Source organism: Coturnix japonica, chromosome 1, assembly GCF_001577835.2.
Source record: "Coturnix japonica isolate 7356 chromosome 1, Coturnix japonica 2.1, whole genome shotgun sequence".
NCBI lineage: Eukaryota > Metazoa > Chordata > Aves > Galliformes > Phasianidae > Coturnix > Coturnix japonica.
The window spans coordinates 13256995-13274547 of NC_029516.1; the positions used below are offsets into that span (position 1 = coordinate 13256995).

Genomic DNA, 17553 nt, shown 5'->3' on the forward strand with positions numbered 1-17553 from the left:
CATGTTCCTGTGTGAACAAATCAGACTAAGCTGCAATTACATATTCCTAATAATAACCAAATTAGTGAAACGCAAATAGTTTATAGTCTCTCAAAGTAGATATTTCAATGAATGGCTGAAGATCAAATACCGATGAAATTAATTTACTCTCTTTGATCTCCTATTGGAAACTTCGATTAAAGCTTGCTTTTTGAGTTGGTAGTGGTCACTGATTTTTGAGGAAAATTAGATCTGGGATAAAGCAGTGGCCAGGTTCCTGGTGTCTGGGTATAGATGTTGGAAATAACTGTTCAAGTGTGTTTTGGTCAGTGACTTCGCATTGCTCTGGAAATGTTATTGCTTCAGTGATTTATCAAGATTTGTCTTTAAGTTTTATGGATAACATAACTGATGTTACTCTTTGATGATCAAAATGTCCAAGTATTTCTAGTACTATGCTTATTTTATTGTGAATGCATACCCAGGGATGTGGCTAAGAACAGTCTGTTCTTGTTTACAGATGCTGTTAGAGAAGTTAGAAAGTACTCAGCCATTCAGGTGAATGAGAAGGTTGCAAATGTCAATGCCAATGCTATCGATCACATTCAAATGAAACTCTTCAGGTCACAAAGAAACCTTTATATCTCAGGTTTTTCCTTATTTCTGTGGCTGTAAGTATGACGCTTTATATTGTCTGTGTACATGATTTCTATATATCACATATCTGACAAGAGCTATTGCACAAAGTAATGCAACTAAAATATTCTTAAAAGGCTGAATTTAAGGAATTAGAAGTAGTAAATGTGAGCAGATTGCCTATGTGGCAGTTGAGATCAGAGGATGTAATGTACAATGTCTGAATGCTGGCAGAATGTATGAGCAGCACATAAAATGCCACGTTTGGAATGTTTAAGAAAACATGTATTTTTGCAGAAATTTCTTCAGGAAAAACTAATTTCCTTCATTATACCTTTGCTCCATGTTTTGCTTTCTCCAAAAAAATTAGCTGGGATTAAAGGGTTCGAAAACTAAAGCACTGTTAAAGCAATCTTGATATGTTGCAAGCTGGTACAATTTCATGTTGCTGTGTTAAGAAGCAAAACTTGAATCTGAAAGCTCGTAGGTAGGAACTATAGTATGATACCCTACCTTTCAAGGTGAGTTTTGGGTATTGTTTCAGATCAAGCAAACACTTTATGGCGGCTGATTTAATAGAGTATTATGACCTTAAGCTTGGTATCCTTTTAAGGTTTCTTAAATACAGCGAGTAGCACAGGGTAACAGAAGGGACAACTTCTAACTGCTGATAGCAACCAAGAGTACCTGTAATTCTTCACATGACAACCTGCAGATCTTCTCAGCTGGACAAAGAGGATGTGGACTAATTGAACAAATAATGTGAATGAATAGGAAAATGGTCAGAAGTTTTCCGAGTTCTACGTTATATGGTGACATTGAACAAAGAATGTTGGCCATCTTCTTTCAGTGAGTTGCCTGTCGTTTCCCAGATCTAAAAGGGAACACAGAATAAGAAAATGCCTGGAACGTGATCGACTTGTTCCACCAGTGTGGCTGTTTTGTTACCTGGACAAGTTTGAGGAGTACTGTGTGTGAAGGGACTTCAAGGAAAATACACAAAACTGGAGTACAAAAAATGGAGGGGGGGAAAATAAAAGCAAAGTCATTTGTTGCCTTGCACAACAGCAATAGAAATGCACCATGCCAGCTATTGATGGGGTGACTGTGAGGTTGTAAAGTTTGCATTCACAAAACAAAAATAGTGAAATTTCAGTCTTGGACTTCAGGAGAGCAGGTTTTGGCATATTTGAGGATCTTGCCAGCATTACCCAATGGTAGACTGTTGTAGGAGATGGAGGCTCAGGAGAGCTGATGGATTTTCCAAGGATGGCTTCCTTGGAAGAAAAGAACAGACAAATCCAGTGCACACAAAGCCGAGTAAACAAGGCGGAAGGCTCGGATGGATTAGCAGTGATATCCAGATTCATCTGGGGTATGAAAAGAGAAGTAAACAAAATGTGAAAGTGAGGTGGGCTACCTAAGACAGGTACAGAAAACACTGCTTAATTATGCAGGGATAGCAATAGGAAAACTAAAACTCAGCTGGAATTGAAACCAGAGAGGGATGTGGAGGATTGAAGATGCAAAGAAAGCTAAAGAACACATAGGCCCACTGCTCAGTGGGATAAGGGAGTGAATTACAAAGGATGATGGAAAGGATGATGCACAGAGTATCTCATTACCAGCCTTACTTTGTTTTGTTCCTTGCTGATAAGGTCTGCTGTCTGCCCCCCTATTTTTTATTTTACTTATTATTATTTTTTTTTAGCCTTTTGGGAGGTACGGCTGGGGAGAACTTGAGCGAATTCAGTGGCTGGAAACAACCAGCTCAGGTTTAATGAGAGATCGTGCCTGATCATTCCTGTTGCCTTCTGTGACTAGATCACTGTCTATGTGGATAAATGGCAGAGCACATAATGTCAGAGGCATTGCTAGAGTTACACATGTCGTTTCTTTTTGTATTCTGATAGTTAAGTTGGAGAAGGATGGCCTGGAGAAGTGCAGAAAAAGGGGCGTGGGAAATTCACTGGGTGTTGGACTCAAAGGAATTTAATTGGTATTGCATATCCCAAGTGTTGTCTCTCTGGGATTGCTACTGGACCCAGTAGCATTTAATGAACATGTTGACAACTTGAGTGATGAGTTGAAGTGTGCTTCCAACAAGTCTGCAGACTGTAGAATTCCAAACCTGAATGGTGGACATCTTGGTGAGCAGTGCTGCTGTTCAGAAAGCTACACAGGCTGGAGGGATCAGCTGACAGAAACCTCATGTTGTGAAATAAAAGCAGATGAAAAGTATTACCTCTGGTAGTATAACCTCTTGCAACATACAGGCTGGAGGCTAAATGGCAGGGTAAAAAGCATCTTCACAGAAGAGGACCTGGGAGTCCTGGTGGACTGTCCATTGTGTATTGAGCTGTAATAGCAAGGGTGTAGCCAGCAGTTCAAGAGAAATGATTGTTTATCCCTGTCTGGTGCATGTGGGACTACTGTTGCAGGACCATGTCCAGTTTTGGCTCCCCTTTATGAAACATTGATACTGGCACCAAGAATGTCAGGCACTGAAGCGTATATAAGGTGAGGCCACAGTTGCTTGTCTTCAGCCTTTGAAAACAGAAGTTGAGGCAGAGACTGTTTGGGTTTGAACAGCTATCTTGTGGGAGATCGCTGAGAAGATGAAGCTAGCTTTTCTTATTGACCCACATCGGAATGTCAGGAGGCAGCAGGCACAGACTGAAACCTTCAGCTTCTGATTAAAAAGTATTTTTCTGCTGTTCAGAATGGGCAAATACTACGAAATTCTGCCAAATGTGTGTCTTTGGAGATGGTAGGAACTCAACGGGACAAGGCCCTGAGCGGTCCGCTCTGCTTTCTTTGGGCCGGTCCTCAGACAGGATGACCTCATGAAGGCTTTTCCAACCTACGTGATACAGTGACTGTTTTAGTCAGGATGTTTTACTGACTTTTGGTTGCTGCATCTTGGAATACAATGACGTGGGAGCCTTAACTTTTTGGTTTTAATAACCAAAAAAAGTAAGGAAATGAGCTTTCAATGTAAAAACTGGGAAGGCTTACCTTGTGAGTTAACAAGTCTATTAATATGCTTTCATTTGTGGAAAAAATAAATTATTAGGATTTTCAGATTTTTTTTTTTTCAAAGCATCTGTATAGTCATATTTCAGGAATGAATTTAGTAGTGCTTTGGCCTTCCCTTGATTCGAAGTGGGTGTGAGAGCTAAGAAGAAACTTGACGGTATTTTATTGTAAGGCCTTTTACAAAATACTTGGTTTTTTTGTTCGTTTGTTTAAAATTTAAATGATACTTATGGCCATACTTACTGCTCGGATCTTGTATTCAGAGATTAATCGTGTTTAAAACAGAAAGTCAGGTAAGCACATTTCAGCCTTTAAGCAAACAAGCCCCTGACCTCCTAATAGGTGTGGTTTTGGGGAGGAGAGGAAGATTCCTTTATCAGGTTAAAACAGATTGTCAATGAATTAATGCCTTTTCAATTGTTTACCTCACTTTTACTATCTTTGGACCTGGATTTTTGCCTTCAGGTGCTTTAAGTAGATGCTTTCACATCTAATGCTAAAAGAGAGATAAATGGGGTTTTTCTTTTTGTGTATTGGGCTTGTTTTGTTGATGCTTTGTTTTTTTGTTTTGTTTTCAATTTGTACTGTAAATTACTGTGCTGTTCACTGTGTTTCTTCACCAGTGTTTTGAGACGTACTGTTACCCTTCTTACTCAGTTGGCAAAGGGCATGTCATCTCATGCCGCTCTGGAAACACAAGTAAACGACGCGACTGAAGCAGCCAAAAAATACCTGGCTGAGAATGAAAGGCTACAGGAGGTATCTTTTAAACATTTTTAGTTATTTCTTACGCACAAAGTAATACAAAATAAGCTGGAGATGATTTGCTACTGATTTTTTTTTTCTGGTGGACAAAGGAAGAATAATTTTCTTACCGTATGCAGTTCAGAATACTGAATAGAAATTTCAATGGGAAACTACAGTAATCCAAGTAAATGAAGGAAGGAAGCTCTCTCTTTCCAATGTGAATTTTGTCTAAGTATTAATACTATTAAAGTGTCTCTAAGTTTAATCTTGGTAAGTTGAGGACTTCAGGTCAGGCCATTTAGATCAGGGATGTGACAGTCCAGCACAGAGAAGCCTTCAGTACAGCTGTTCTGGTGCTGTTTCTTCTGAACAGGACTTGCTCCAAGCAGTCTTGTCTAGCTTTTTCTGTAGAGTACTGCTGTATTATTAATGAAAACAGTACCAAACATTTCTTACTAAAAAACAACAACCCACCAATGGCCCAAAGACACTTCACCTTTTTTTTTTCATAAGAGTGGAGGAAAGTAAGCTATGGTTTGTCTGTTGTGGTTTGGTATACAGTTATATACAGGAAGGGAAGTCAGCAGGTGTCTGTCCGGATGTATTGAGTCTTGCCATTGGCTACTGTGACTATAGTTCAAAGAGAATGAACTATAAACTAAATTATAGATACCCAAGGTAGGGAGATTCATACAGCATTCTTAAATATGACATGTTCTCAAAATAAAAGTCACAGCAGGTGTGTATTGGTTTCCTTCCACTCTTGTCTAGAGTTGTGTTTATGGTTAAGAGTGCTGGGGTTTTCTTGGCTTTTTTGTAATAAATCAAAGGGAACAGTCTCTGGGTAAAAGGTACTAGAAAGATACAAAACAAGGTTGTTTGAGATGTATCATGAAATGAGAATCACTGGAGTGTGGGTGACATATTTCCCAAGTATAAAATGACTCTAAAGTCTTTGAGTCTGGTATTCTGTCAGAAAGGTCCAGACTCCCACCCATAGCCTTGGAACTTGTCTGTTTGCTGCATCCTGGGACACTTTTTCCTCAAATCCCTGCTGGGATTTGGCCAAAAGTCCTCTTTTTGTTCTGCTTTCACTCTTAAGTGTGTTTCCCAAGCAACACATTCTCGTAGCTGCTTGTAAGTGATAGCCAGAAACTGGAAACTGCATTCCTGTTCGTCTCTATTTGTGTTTTTGGTTTCATGATTTGCAAAAGCAGTGGTATCCACAGTTACAACCACCATGCTGTAGCTGGGTCTCCATTGTGCTGGAAATGTTGAATTTCATTGGGTTTTTGTTTTGTTTTAATAACCTCATATGGCGTAAGTTCCTCTGTGGCTTGGCCCTCTGCATTTGTGTTCATTTACAAATGTGCTTTGTTCTGCCATCAGAGAGAGGAATGAGCAGTTATATGTAAGGCACTCTGGATTTGAGTGTAAATACTGCACAGCCTAGTTCATCAGGTTCATGCTGTATCCTTTTTAGAAGGTCCATGAAGCACAGGACTTGAGACAAAAGTTGATAGAAATAACTGTATTAATAGAAAGAGGTGAGAGCAAAGTATAGAAAGCAATATGAGACCTCGTAATAAATTGACTATAGTTTTGTTACTGGCAGCCAAATGGAATCCCTTTAAGAATTTACAACTGTTTTTTGCTATTTTGGTAACAAAGATGATGCTTGGTTAGCTACTGGAAGCAATATGGGCAAAGAGTCTAATGAAGGGGTCTAATCCTTAATGTGTAATACTTTAAGGAATTGCTGTTGGTGATTTAGTGATAAGAGCATACAGAAGTAAAGTAGTGCTAACATTTTGAGTATACGGGGAGCAAACTGCTCTTGTGTCTAGCACTTACAGGGCGTTTCTTGAATCCTTTCTTAGTTGTTACTTGAATTTCAGTGAAAATCTATTCTGGGTGTCGAGATATTCTGAAGGTTAAAACAGTAGCTATGAACCTAAGATGATGGATTTGTGACATATAAAACAGGATAACTTAATTAATAGAACTGATTGCACATAAGCGTGACGCTGTCCTCACTGAGTGGTTGTCTGTCCATTATATTAACATATGATAAAACTTGTTGCTTTGCAAGATCAAGGCTGACTTTCTCTGATAGTTTGACATTAAGACTCAACTAATTTAACCAGAATTAACAGCAGCTTCTATGGATTTTAATAGGCCCTGAATGAGAAAGGAAGCGGTGAAAACAAAGAGGCGGTGGAAACAATTAATGGAAAATTGAGGAAGGAAATTGGACAGCTGAAAGCAGAACTACAGAAGACAACAAATGGTAAATATTGGGTTGGACTTTTTTTTGAGAATAAAGAAAAGATCTTTTCAACACTAAGGGTCAAAAATATAGTCTTGGAATTGCATTAACTATACAGTGTGTACAAACGCTTGGTTTGGAATTTCTTTACATTTGATAAGGAACTGGAAAAATACACCGTCACCACCACCATGTTATAGGAGATGTTTTCATTATGAAAATGTTAGTGATATGATTTGAGCACCTTAGTTAAATTGTAATTATAAACAAATGGAACTGATACATTTTAATGGTGTTGACTTATCCCCTAAATCTCATTGGTGAAGATACAGAATAAACTGCAAGTTTCTGCAGGCATCAAACTGATCTTTCATGTCATGTAACAACTAAACTCTATATATAAAATGGGGAAGTATATGGTTGAGATTTTTAGTTTGGGTTGTTTTTTTTTTTGGTATGAAGCAGGTTTTAAGGCAGGTTGCAGAGAAGTCTTTAAATGGTATTTTCAATGTCTGTATCTCATGCAGTAGAGGTGAATTTTTTATTTTTTTTTAATCCTTTTCAAGTCTAATAGGAAACATTTCTTGCAATTTATATCATGGCGCATATTAGGAGTTTCCACGTTTAGCTTGTCAAAACTACTTTCATGGCAGTCCAAGTTGAAACAGAGCAGATTTTACCTGTTTAGTTCTGTCCTGTTAGGATTTGTCTAGGCTTATGAACATCTACTCATCTGAAATTAGTGTTTTTGAGATAACACTGCCTGCTGCCTTGTAAGCATTATTCAGATATACAGGCTATTACAAAATTTCCTGGCCCCGGATGGCACATTGTCATCAAAACACAGTTCCCCTTTCATATTGCATGGTGCTGCTACGGAGCTGCAAAAAATAGCAACGCCAAATATTGTGTGAAATCCTTTCTGTTGTCCACTGGGGAGGCAAACAAGAACAGAGCAGCTGTTTTCAGCTAGGCTTGAAGCAGCAAGAATTTCTAAACAGAAGGTCTCATTAATTCACATTCCCAGGCGGGGTTTGATTGTGGGTTTTCCCTCTCCTGCTGTTTTCTTATAGAAATTTAGGAAAGCTACCTTTGGAGTGACAGGATCAATGAAAAATATAAATGTGTACGTTTTCTTTAAACTATCTGATGGTATGTGACATTAATATAATGTAAGCTTTTCAGTCGGTAGCACTTGAGAAAGCGGAGGAATAAATAAATTTACCACATGCTGCTTCAGCTGTGTTCTCTCCACAGGCTGTTGTCTACCTAAAAGATACATAAATTAAGGCATGCTTGAGTCTTTTTGCTGGGGGGGATAAGTAGGGGAGAAGGTCTTAATGAATCGGGAATCATTTACAGCCCTTTTCCTGTTGCCACCCCCTTTTGCAGCCTAAACCTCAAACAGAAAATATCATGGTTACCTTAATTGCCATCATCAGTTAGATGGTGTGGGGCTATGTCTATCTTAGGTTTCTTTAAGTTTTCGTATACCTTATTTTGAGCAAACTGATATCCAGCAAACTAGAAGTACTTGATAACAAACGCTAAACCCATCTGTAGACACAGCCTTCAATGGAGCATTACTCTGCATGTCAGTTGAACCTACTGGTTTCTTTTGAAACTTCTCCAGTTGAGCAGGTAAATGTTGAGATTATGCTCCCTAAATGTGAGAAATGCTTCACATAAAATCAAAGTTGGGATTGTTACAAAGAAATAAAACAAGCTTTTCAATTTTTTACATGCTGTTAAGCATGACTGAAACAAAACCTTTCCCCTGTGTCCACAAAGTCTAGTTCCTGAATTTCTGGGGGCATTTGAGGAGGAGATTAAGAATATAGATGGCAGCTCGGTTTGAAACAGAACAAAACTAATAAAAAAAGAAAACTTCCTTTTTTTGTTTTTGCTGTAACGTCAGTAAGAGTTGGAAATTTGGGTTTTTCACTCAGTAGTTTCAAATATCCATTTGTCTGGTTTGGTACATTTGTAAACCTACTGATGTGTGGTGATAGGATGATTCATTGATAGTAGGATTGAGAGGTAGGGGGTGTCTCAGTGGAGCGGTACTTAGTAGTCATCAGTTTAGCAACAGATTAGTGCTGTGGCTTGAAGGGAGAGGTAAATTTTCTGTAAGGTTTTGAAACATGTTCTTTATAGCTTCTGGCAAAGAAAAGACCCTTCCTGAAATTCTGAGTGAAATTGTAACATAGACAGTACATGTTAGAAACTTCAACTAGATTCATCTATATATTCAGCTTTTTACCTTCTGTGGGAAGTGCAATCTGCCTTTTATGTTTTGTTCAGCTAACCACAAAAGATGTCCTAAAGTAAGATATTTTGCAACTTAATGTTCTGGGCAGGTGGAGAAGTAAAAGTACAAGGCAAGGAGACTGAGCAGTGAAGTTCCTTCATTCTGAAGGAAGATTGGAATGAGCTGTCAAAGATTTCAGCCGGTTTTGTTATATTTTCAAAATTAATTTTCTTATCCCCATTGAGGCCTTTTTTTTCCTCTTCAAAATGAAGGAAAAGGGGGTAGGTTTTCTCTCCTTTATTGCAGACCCACATGCTGGTGGCTTTATAGGCACCCAGCAGTGGCACCAGCGCTTGTAACAGCCTAAATCCATTTCTAGCATACCTAGACATGTAATGACTTGACTTGTGAATAACTTTGAGATGGTGTTTTACTGATAAATGTCTGTTACAAAAAGTGTCTCAAGGATATCTAAAAGTGAGTAATTCTAGCACTATTCAGTGCAGAGCTGAGAATATTTTTCCTGCTACACATTAGCTAAATTTCTAACAAAACCTTGAGATAGTTGAAAGCTGTTTGTAGCTGCTGATGTCAACCCTATGGGATCTTTCTGGGAAAGGGAAAGTTGATGCAACATTGGACAGTAATAGGTAACTATATTGTGCATTTTGTGTTGGTTTTTTTTTTTTTTGTTGGTAAATTGTGACATTACTGTGGTGGTCATATATCCAAAATGCTAATTGTGACAAATGTAGTCCGTGTAGCATTGGTATGTTGCTTGGTTTGTACTGAAATTGATCGAAGAAGTTATAACAGAATAAACCATCACCAACTGAAGATGAGGATAGAATTAAAAGAAGCTTCACAAAGCAGCTATCCTGACAGCTATCCTTTGACTGAGGTCATGAGTGGGACTTTGAGTGCATTAACTTTGTTTCCTCACTCACAGCTGTGGGAATGCTCGTGTTTGAAATGCCTGTTTGTAACTATTGGGACCCTTTGGGCGGGAGGGAGACTTGTGCAATGCTGTATTATTTCATTTTTCTGCTATCTCAGGTCATCTTTTTGGTGATGCTGTTCTAGTGTATGGTAAAGGCTTCCACCTTGTTTACACAACAGAAATTCATACAGGAAAACTGGTATTGATTCGGACTTGCAGCGGAACAGAGCTGATGTCAGAATCTTGACTAGTTCGTTGACATTAGGGTCTCAACTCATTTAGGTACTACTGACCTTCAGCTATTTCCTTAAAATACTCTTTCTTTACGTGCATTGTTGTTCCAGACATACAATGAGGGCAGGAGAAGATTCTGGTAAAACTCCTGTGAGTCCTTTAATGAGGTTTGTTTTGTGCACAGGATGCGTCACAGGTACTTCTGTTCCTTGGTTGTGTAGCACTGGAGGAGACTGAAGAGAACAAGAGTATATGTGTGGACATTTGGTTTTGAAATAGCTTTTAAACTATTCTAGACTATTCTAGAAAATATGCATGTAAAGACCTACAACATGAAGATTGTTGGAAGGATAGAAGTCATTAATATACACATTGTGAAAGCATGTCATGGAACTTGTTGCCACTGGTGCAGATTCAGCTTGGCCTTCATGTTGTCAGGCAGGCTGGTGACATAAGGGAAGGCAGCGTATGTGTTGAGCTTCACTGTAGCACCACTCAAGTTCTTACAAACAGACACAAAAAATCACCCTTTGTCAGCTTTCCTTTGTAAGGTGGGAAGAGGAGATATGGGGCAGTGAACTGAATTAATTGGCTGTGGTCACCTTTTATTGAGGTGGCAGAGGAATGCTTAGGAACAAAGTCTGCTTTACTTAATTTTACCTTTTACAACCATGAAATTGTAACTATGAGAGCCACTGCTTACTGTCACATCAAGAAATATTTATACCTGATGACTCAAAGGGATGGTGCTGTGTACAGCAAGCATGGTTTTCTTTATACAAAGGCTTAGTGACTATTTCTCTCTCTAGTCATGTTAACTTAGGAGCTTACACTTACACCTCCTCGTGTATTTGCTTGGTAGGAACAGTCAGCTGTTGAGTTTTGCTTGCTGCCATTCCAGCTGCTCTGGCTCCTGTGAGGCAAATCAACAGGTCAGATGGAAGCTGGAAATAATTGGCTGTATTATGCAAACAAAGTATTTTCTGTTTTATAGTGGTTGGGTGTTCCTCTGATGCAATCCTTATGGCAAACAGTATACCTGTATCATGGATATAGCTGTAGTGCAGTGTTCATATCTTGGCAGAATAGCAGAGCAGCTGTGTATGGAAAGCCTCAGTTGCTTGACAAAAAGTCATCCAGAGAAGCTGGCATGATGGAGAATTCACATTGTCAAAGGTACGGCACTCCATTTTATTGTGTCCATTAAGTCCGGTCCCTGGGGATGCTTGAGGCGGAGTAGATTAAGAATGTAGGTGGGCTACATTAACAGTGTCACCCAGCAGGCTGGCTTTCTTATCCATAGCCAACACAGGTGGAAAGGACAGTCTGCTCTTTGCTCTTTGTTCTTCTGGGGTTGGGTGAGTTGTTCCTGTCACACATCTATTTTGGTCAAAACATTGAAGCACGGTACTGCCTTGTTTGCTTTCTTGATTTGCAGATATTTTTAGACATTTTGTTCATACTTTAATGATACAGTTGTTTGTGGTTGCAACTAAAGTATTATTCTGCTGCTTATAAACAGCTAAATAGCATTAGTCACTAGTTGTCCTCTTCAGAAACTGAGTATTTTTTACAGTAACTGAACAAACATAACTTCAAAGGCAAATGTAGCAGAGGTGAAATTCTACATGGATGTGCTTTTTGCCTACAACTTAACAATCAGAATCTTAACCATTTGTCACATATTCTCTTCAGAGCGATTTCTAAATTTTACTATCAGTACTTTAAATAGTAGCAAGAAAGGAGAGAAGGTCAAATGGAGTAAATACAATACGATTTTCACTTACTGGCTATGTGGAAATCATTGTTAATTCCAAATACTGAGATCGTAAGAAAAAGGTTTTTGCATTGGTGACATCAAGATTGCATTAAAGGGATATGTATGCAAAGTGAGGTGAAAGGAGTGATGCAAGGATACAGAATTAATTTTTGACCACGATAGAATCAATAAGCTTAAATGTAATTAACTTCGATAGACCAGAATTGCAGGTAAGTGAAGTTAATATTATTGGAAGAACTGTTGCAGACTGATTTTTAATTTTTATTATTATTTTAATCTAAACATCAAATTAAAAAATGAAGAAACAAAAAAGACTGAGGAAGGGAATCTTCTTTTTGGCATGTGGGAAAGTGGTCAGAGTCTGTGTCCTGATGTCTCAGGGATCAAGAGTAAGCTCCCTAAGTGGAACACAGCTCATACTGAAGTGCTTGTATCTAGGTGCTTACAGAAAGCACATCTAGTCGCTTTTCATCTTTTGAGAACAGGCTCTCAGAGAAGTGCTGCAGTGTGTGGGAGGTCTCTGGGGAAGAGCAGTCTGTTTTCAGGCAGCTCATGGGCAAAGGATTGTGCACACTGTTGGCATCTGGATGAGGAGCTACAAGAGATGGTTTAGTGGCATGTGATAGCAACGGTAATGGGAAGACAGCTGGACTAGATGATCTTGCAGGTCATTTTTAATCTCCTGCAGTATGGCATAAGACTACAGTCTCATCATTTACTCATTCCTCTCAAAGTTTACTGGTTTTGCCTTTACCTTTTCATACAGCAGCAATATAAGTCATTTCCCTTCCCTTCCCTGTCCTCATCTGTTCCTGTGTCCTTCTGGGATGCTCCATTCTAAATTTCAATTTTCACAAGGAAGGGCTGGCAAGTCCGATGGAGCACTGACATGTCAGCAGAGCTCTGAAGTACAATAGTACGGTTAATAATTAAAACACAAATCCTGATATTTTACAGCTCTCCACAAGGCAAATAATGAAGTGGCAGCAGTTAAGAAGCAGTCTGAAGGCCTTAGAAGAGAATATGACAATCTGATGAAAGAATATGAACGACTTCAGGTGGGTGTTTCTGTCTCACCATGTGAGCCCAGTGTTCTGAACTGTGCTGCAGAATTCTGTTTGTTAGCTATTTACAATGCAAAGAATTTACCAAAACCTGTAGTACAGCATAAAGTTGAAATGGGAAGCACTCCTTGAACTTCATTAAACACATAAAGAACCGTAAAATTTTGTTGTGAAAGAACTGGATGGCAAAGCTACTTGCATTTTCTTCTTTGCACTTTAGGTCATCTACAGACACTATTTTCATGTCCTTTGAGAGCTAAGATTCAGTTTTGGACCAAACTGAAGCTCCTAAGAAAATGATAGCAGTGGTGTGTGTGGTATATACATAGTTTATAGGTGTCATTGTGTTTTGTTTGCTCTTTAAACATGCTTTTGCAACAGTGAGTTATAAATGTTGCAGTGCTGTTACAATGCAAGAAGAAAAAAACTGAAACCGCCTAAGCTAAAGGCAGGCAAATATAAAAATTCCAAGTGAAGTACAAAATAGAAGTTTAATGAGCTCAGACTGTATTAGCTGTTTGATAAGGGTTGCATATGTGCATGGCAATAGTATCTGTAACATATACGGTAGTTATTTCAGGTAGAACTGGAACCCTGCATGTTCTTTTTGTCTATGAGGTGTTTGTATTTTTCTTGCTAACATCTTCCTGACCCTGTTAATTTGGGTTGAAATTGATCAATAAATGTGAATGTTAGTCTGTTTACAAGTAGTGGCCTTGAGAGAAAATACGTTGATGTTAAAATTCCGGTGACCATTTTGCAAGAGGAGCAGTTCAGTTTGTTGGTCATATATTAAGAAATCAGCTGATAAAATTGCAGAATTGAGGTGGTTATAATTTTGTGTTGTGTGAAGCTCCCCACTGCTTTCTCTGCCTCATCATGTCCTTTAGGGACTACTCAATCAGTTTGTGCTCCAAAGTTGAGACCACCATCTATGTGCTCTCTTTGTGCTTCCCTGTGTAGGAGTCCTGCTGCATTTCTAGCAGTTTTATGGTCTGGTGCGCACATCCTTACGGTTTTGAGTTTACTTCTAACTGGAAAGTACAGGAGGTACTGAGTGTGCAGTAGATGCAACCAATTTATCCCTAAGAGTTATTAGTAGAAAGCATTTACTGCTTAGTTTGCTGCACAGTTCAACTGTAATGTGATCAGAGGAGAAGCAGGCTACCTGGCTGTTAATATAGTAGGATCAGAAGCACATGTTACATAGGGATGGTATGGATGGAACTGCAGCTTTGAAGAGTGTGTGGTGAACAAAGCAGATACAACTACAAGGGGGCAAAACAGTGCATCTACCATCATGTCTTCCTAAACATAAAATGTGATTTATTTTTTTATTCTATTTTCAGAATGCTTCAAGTAAAGCGGAAGACAGGAAAGACCTGTAAGTGTGCCTCGGGCAGGTGGTATTGGCATAATTGTTTCAGTGTGAAAAGCCTCATGCTGCTTAGGCTCCTGATGTGCATCTGAAACAAAGCTTGATTTTTCTGAGAAGCACGTGCACTGCTGGTCACAATCTTGATTCCACTAATATATCTTGGTTGCCAATATATTATTTGTTTGAAATAAAATGTTTAGTGGTTTACCAGGTCTACAAAGGAGTTTGTCACTGCTCTTGAGAGTTAAAACGTGAAAATCTCTCACCTGGAGCAACTGATCTCCAAGCTCTCACCTTCCAAAATGGTAAAAGATTAATGCACCATTTGCTTGTAACATTTGAGTGGGATTGAATGTCATGCTGAATGACAAAAAACAATTACTTATACAGACATCATTTGCAACACCTTGTTGGAATCTTCAAAAGTACATTCACCAGTGGACTGAAGAAGCTTTTCATCAGTCATTGGCTTTCCATGGAAAACTGAATGACAATCAATCTAAAGAAAGTAACTAAATAAAGGAAAGTATTTTGAAATCCATCCTGCCAGCTTCTGGCTTTCACTGAGCTGCAGGGATGAGCTTATTTTAACAAGTGATATTTTGCATTATTCTGGCTTATTTTTTTTCAATTTATGGGGTTACATCGGTTTTCATAACCAAAGTTTTGCATTGGTTGTTATTAATATTCTGTATTTTTACACTGTTTACATATGCTTACTCATTTATTGCCACCTAACTGCTTTTGCCTTGCTAAAAATCCTTCTAAAATGTTGGAGGGTAGTTGTGTTGGTTTGGGTGGTTTTATTTTTTGTTTTATTTTCATGAATACAATACCTCAGAATAAATGTGCACTGTTCTGCATAAGCCCTCTTTGGCATTCTGAAAGTTGAGTTTTTTGTTGGATATGTTTGTTATATTAAAGAGATTGCTGAAGTTTGTGAGTGTCGGTTTATTCATGTAAGTGTACTGTCTTACCAGAGATGTGTGTTTATGCCCATAGACAAAGAACAAAATGCATTTCTAACTTGGTGATACTGAGATTCTAGAAATACAGCCACCTTCTTCATCAGGGTAATTTGGATTGCTCTGGAAATAGTACTCAACTGTGTGTAGTTGAGTACTGTGTACTCATGCTGTGTGAAAATTCTACAAAGCATCGTAGCATACTGAGAAAGGATGCTTAAAAGAAAAATAGTTCAACCTTGCAGATGTAGAAAGTACTTAGAGAGATTCTATGAAACTGCAGATTTGTTTGTTTCAAAACTTCCCAGATTTGAAGTAGCAACCTCACCTCTCCCCCATTTTTGGAGATGTCATTATACGTTTGCTTGTTTGTTTTTTTAATATACTTTTTTCAATTGCTCTGTAATATTTAACAGAACGTTATCCTAATTTTGCATTCTGATCCAAACACTGTGGTTGGAAGCCTGGGAAGTGATGCTGCTTCATCTTAGAAGACTGGTTCTGGATATCAAAGACTAATGTTTGTGGATCTATCAGTTCTTTCTAGGTTCTACAATAGTCTTGTATACTTTAAATTCTCTCTATGTGCATATATACACACACATAAATACAAACTATTAAACTCTCTATAAAAGGATAACGTGTGTGTGTAAGCAAGTGTGGCTTTGAAGAACAGAATTAACACTGTCCCCCCACATATCACCTAGTGTTTTTTTAGACTGAAAACAATAGTGAGCAGTACTTGTTTTGCTATTTATTGTTATCTACTCATTGAAATTCAAGCATTTCTTCCTGTATTATAAGTAGATAGTTAGTAATATAAATGAAAGCCATCATCAAGTGTACTCTTTGTCTATGATTGTGTATCTTAGAGTAATATGGAACAAAATGGTTGTGCTTGCACTGATGTTATCGATACTTTACCTTGAGTAGAAAGATCAGATGCTTCACCCTTCTTGCTGTAGGGCATTACTGGAGTTTGAAGGCATGCATAGTGGTATGTACGCCTTTCATGGAAGCTGAAGATCGTACATAGTATTTCTAAATGTGCAGTATGCATTCAGCACGTGATGCTCATACTACCCTTTGTAATTACACCACATACCTCAGCCTGGCACTTCCTATTGCCTAATGGGAAGATAGTGATTGGCTCAATGAGAGAGTGTAGAGGCAGCTTTTGGGGGCAGAAGTTTGCCCCCAGAAGTTTCAAAATATTTCATCAGTGTTCAGAACCTGTGGGAATTTGGATTGATCAATTTTAGGTAAAACTTTCTAGTCAGTAGTATTTTACATTATAGGTCATGTACTGGGAAAAAGTAAACTGAACTTGCACTCTTTTAACCCTCAGACTTTGAGGCAGTTTGGTCAATCTTTGCCTGTTTTGTAGGAAAGAGTTAACAAAGTTCTCTGCTGCTGTTGATGGGATCAAACTACTTCTGTGTTTCTGAGGTTTTTTTCCTAAACTCTTTTTTTTTTTCTGCTGAGTCAAGTAAGCAGTGAGGTCATGGTGGGTGCCTGAGAACTGACCCGAATATTAATAGACTTAACTCTGCTTTTCCCTTAAGGAATGCATTTGGTGTTAACTGGATTGAATTTTTCAGCATTGAAAATAACATTTGTATTTCCAAACGTGGAGTTATAGAAGTGTATTACACAACTGCTCTGTTCTCAAATGTTCCTTGAAGCACCAAATTTAGTTTGTAAACAACGTTGGAAAATCAGTTTCTAGTTATGTCCTCCTGTGCTCTGCCCCAAAGATTGCTGTGTATGTGAATTGAATAAGGCCTAAAAATGTATTTCTAGAACTGAGCATCTCCAGTTCAGACAGAACATGGAGTGTTTTATTTTCTGTGATAAAATGTGATACTTCAATTTCTCTCTTGAGAAATTTTGTAAATAGAACCAAGCATTGTAAGGTGTATACATGTATATGTATGAGGAAAATGAGAGTCCCTCTGATTTTGTGTCCATCAGCCTGAATACAGCTGTGGTCCATAGAAAAACCCTACTGTTATCTGCAAATGCATGTCTGCTCTAAAAGAATATTGCTGTTCCACTTCTTGGAAGGGGAATGTGCCGCAATCTAAGGGACGGTTCTTTCTATGCCAGAGGATTCCCTTCAAGCCACCAAGGTGGTCTTACTCTACACCAACCCAACCAGGTTTGGGGTATCCAGATCCCAAATACATGTGGGAACACTGAGGTTTGGGAAGTGAGAGCCTAACCCATGTGTGGTATGGGGGTGAGCTTGATACTAGAGCTAGCATGTCT

At 38.5% G+C, this 17553-nt stretch overlaps 1 protein-coding gene across 3 annotated transcripts in view; it reads left to right on the forward strand.

Annotated features, from left to right (window-relative positions):
- DUS4L (dihydrouridine synthase 4 like) overlaps positions 1-15255 on the forward strand; it is a 31553-nt gene extending 16298 nt beyond the window's left edge. For all 3 annotated transcript variants that reach the window (XM_032442442.1, XM_015851308.1, XM_015851373.1), the window contains 5 exons: positions 500-650; positions 4278-4413; positions 6580-6691; positions 12833-12933; positions 14289-15255. In XM_032442442.1, the coding sequence (XP_032298333.1) occupies positions 500-650; positions 4278-4413; positions 6580-6691; positions 12833-12933; positions 14289-14327 (539 nt within the window). In that variant the 3' untranslated portion in view covers positions 14328-15255. The remainder of the gene's footprint in view (positions 1-499; positions 651-4277; positions 4414-6579; positions 6692-12832; positions 12934-14288) is intronic.
- Positions 15256-17553: the final 2298 nt, after the last annotated feature.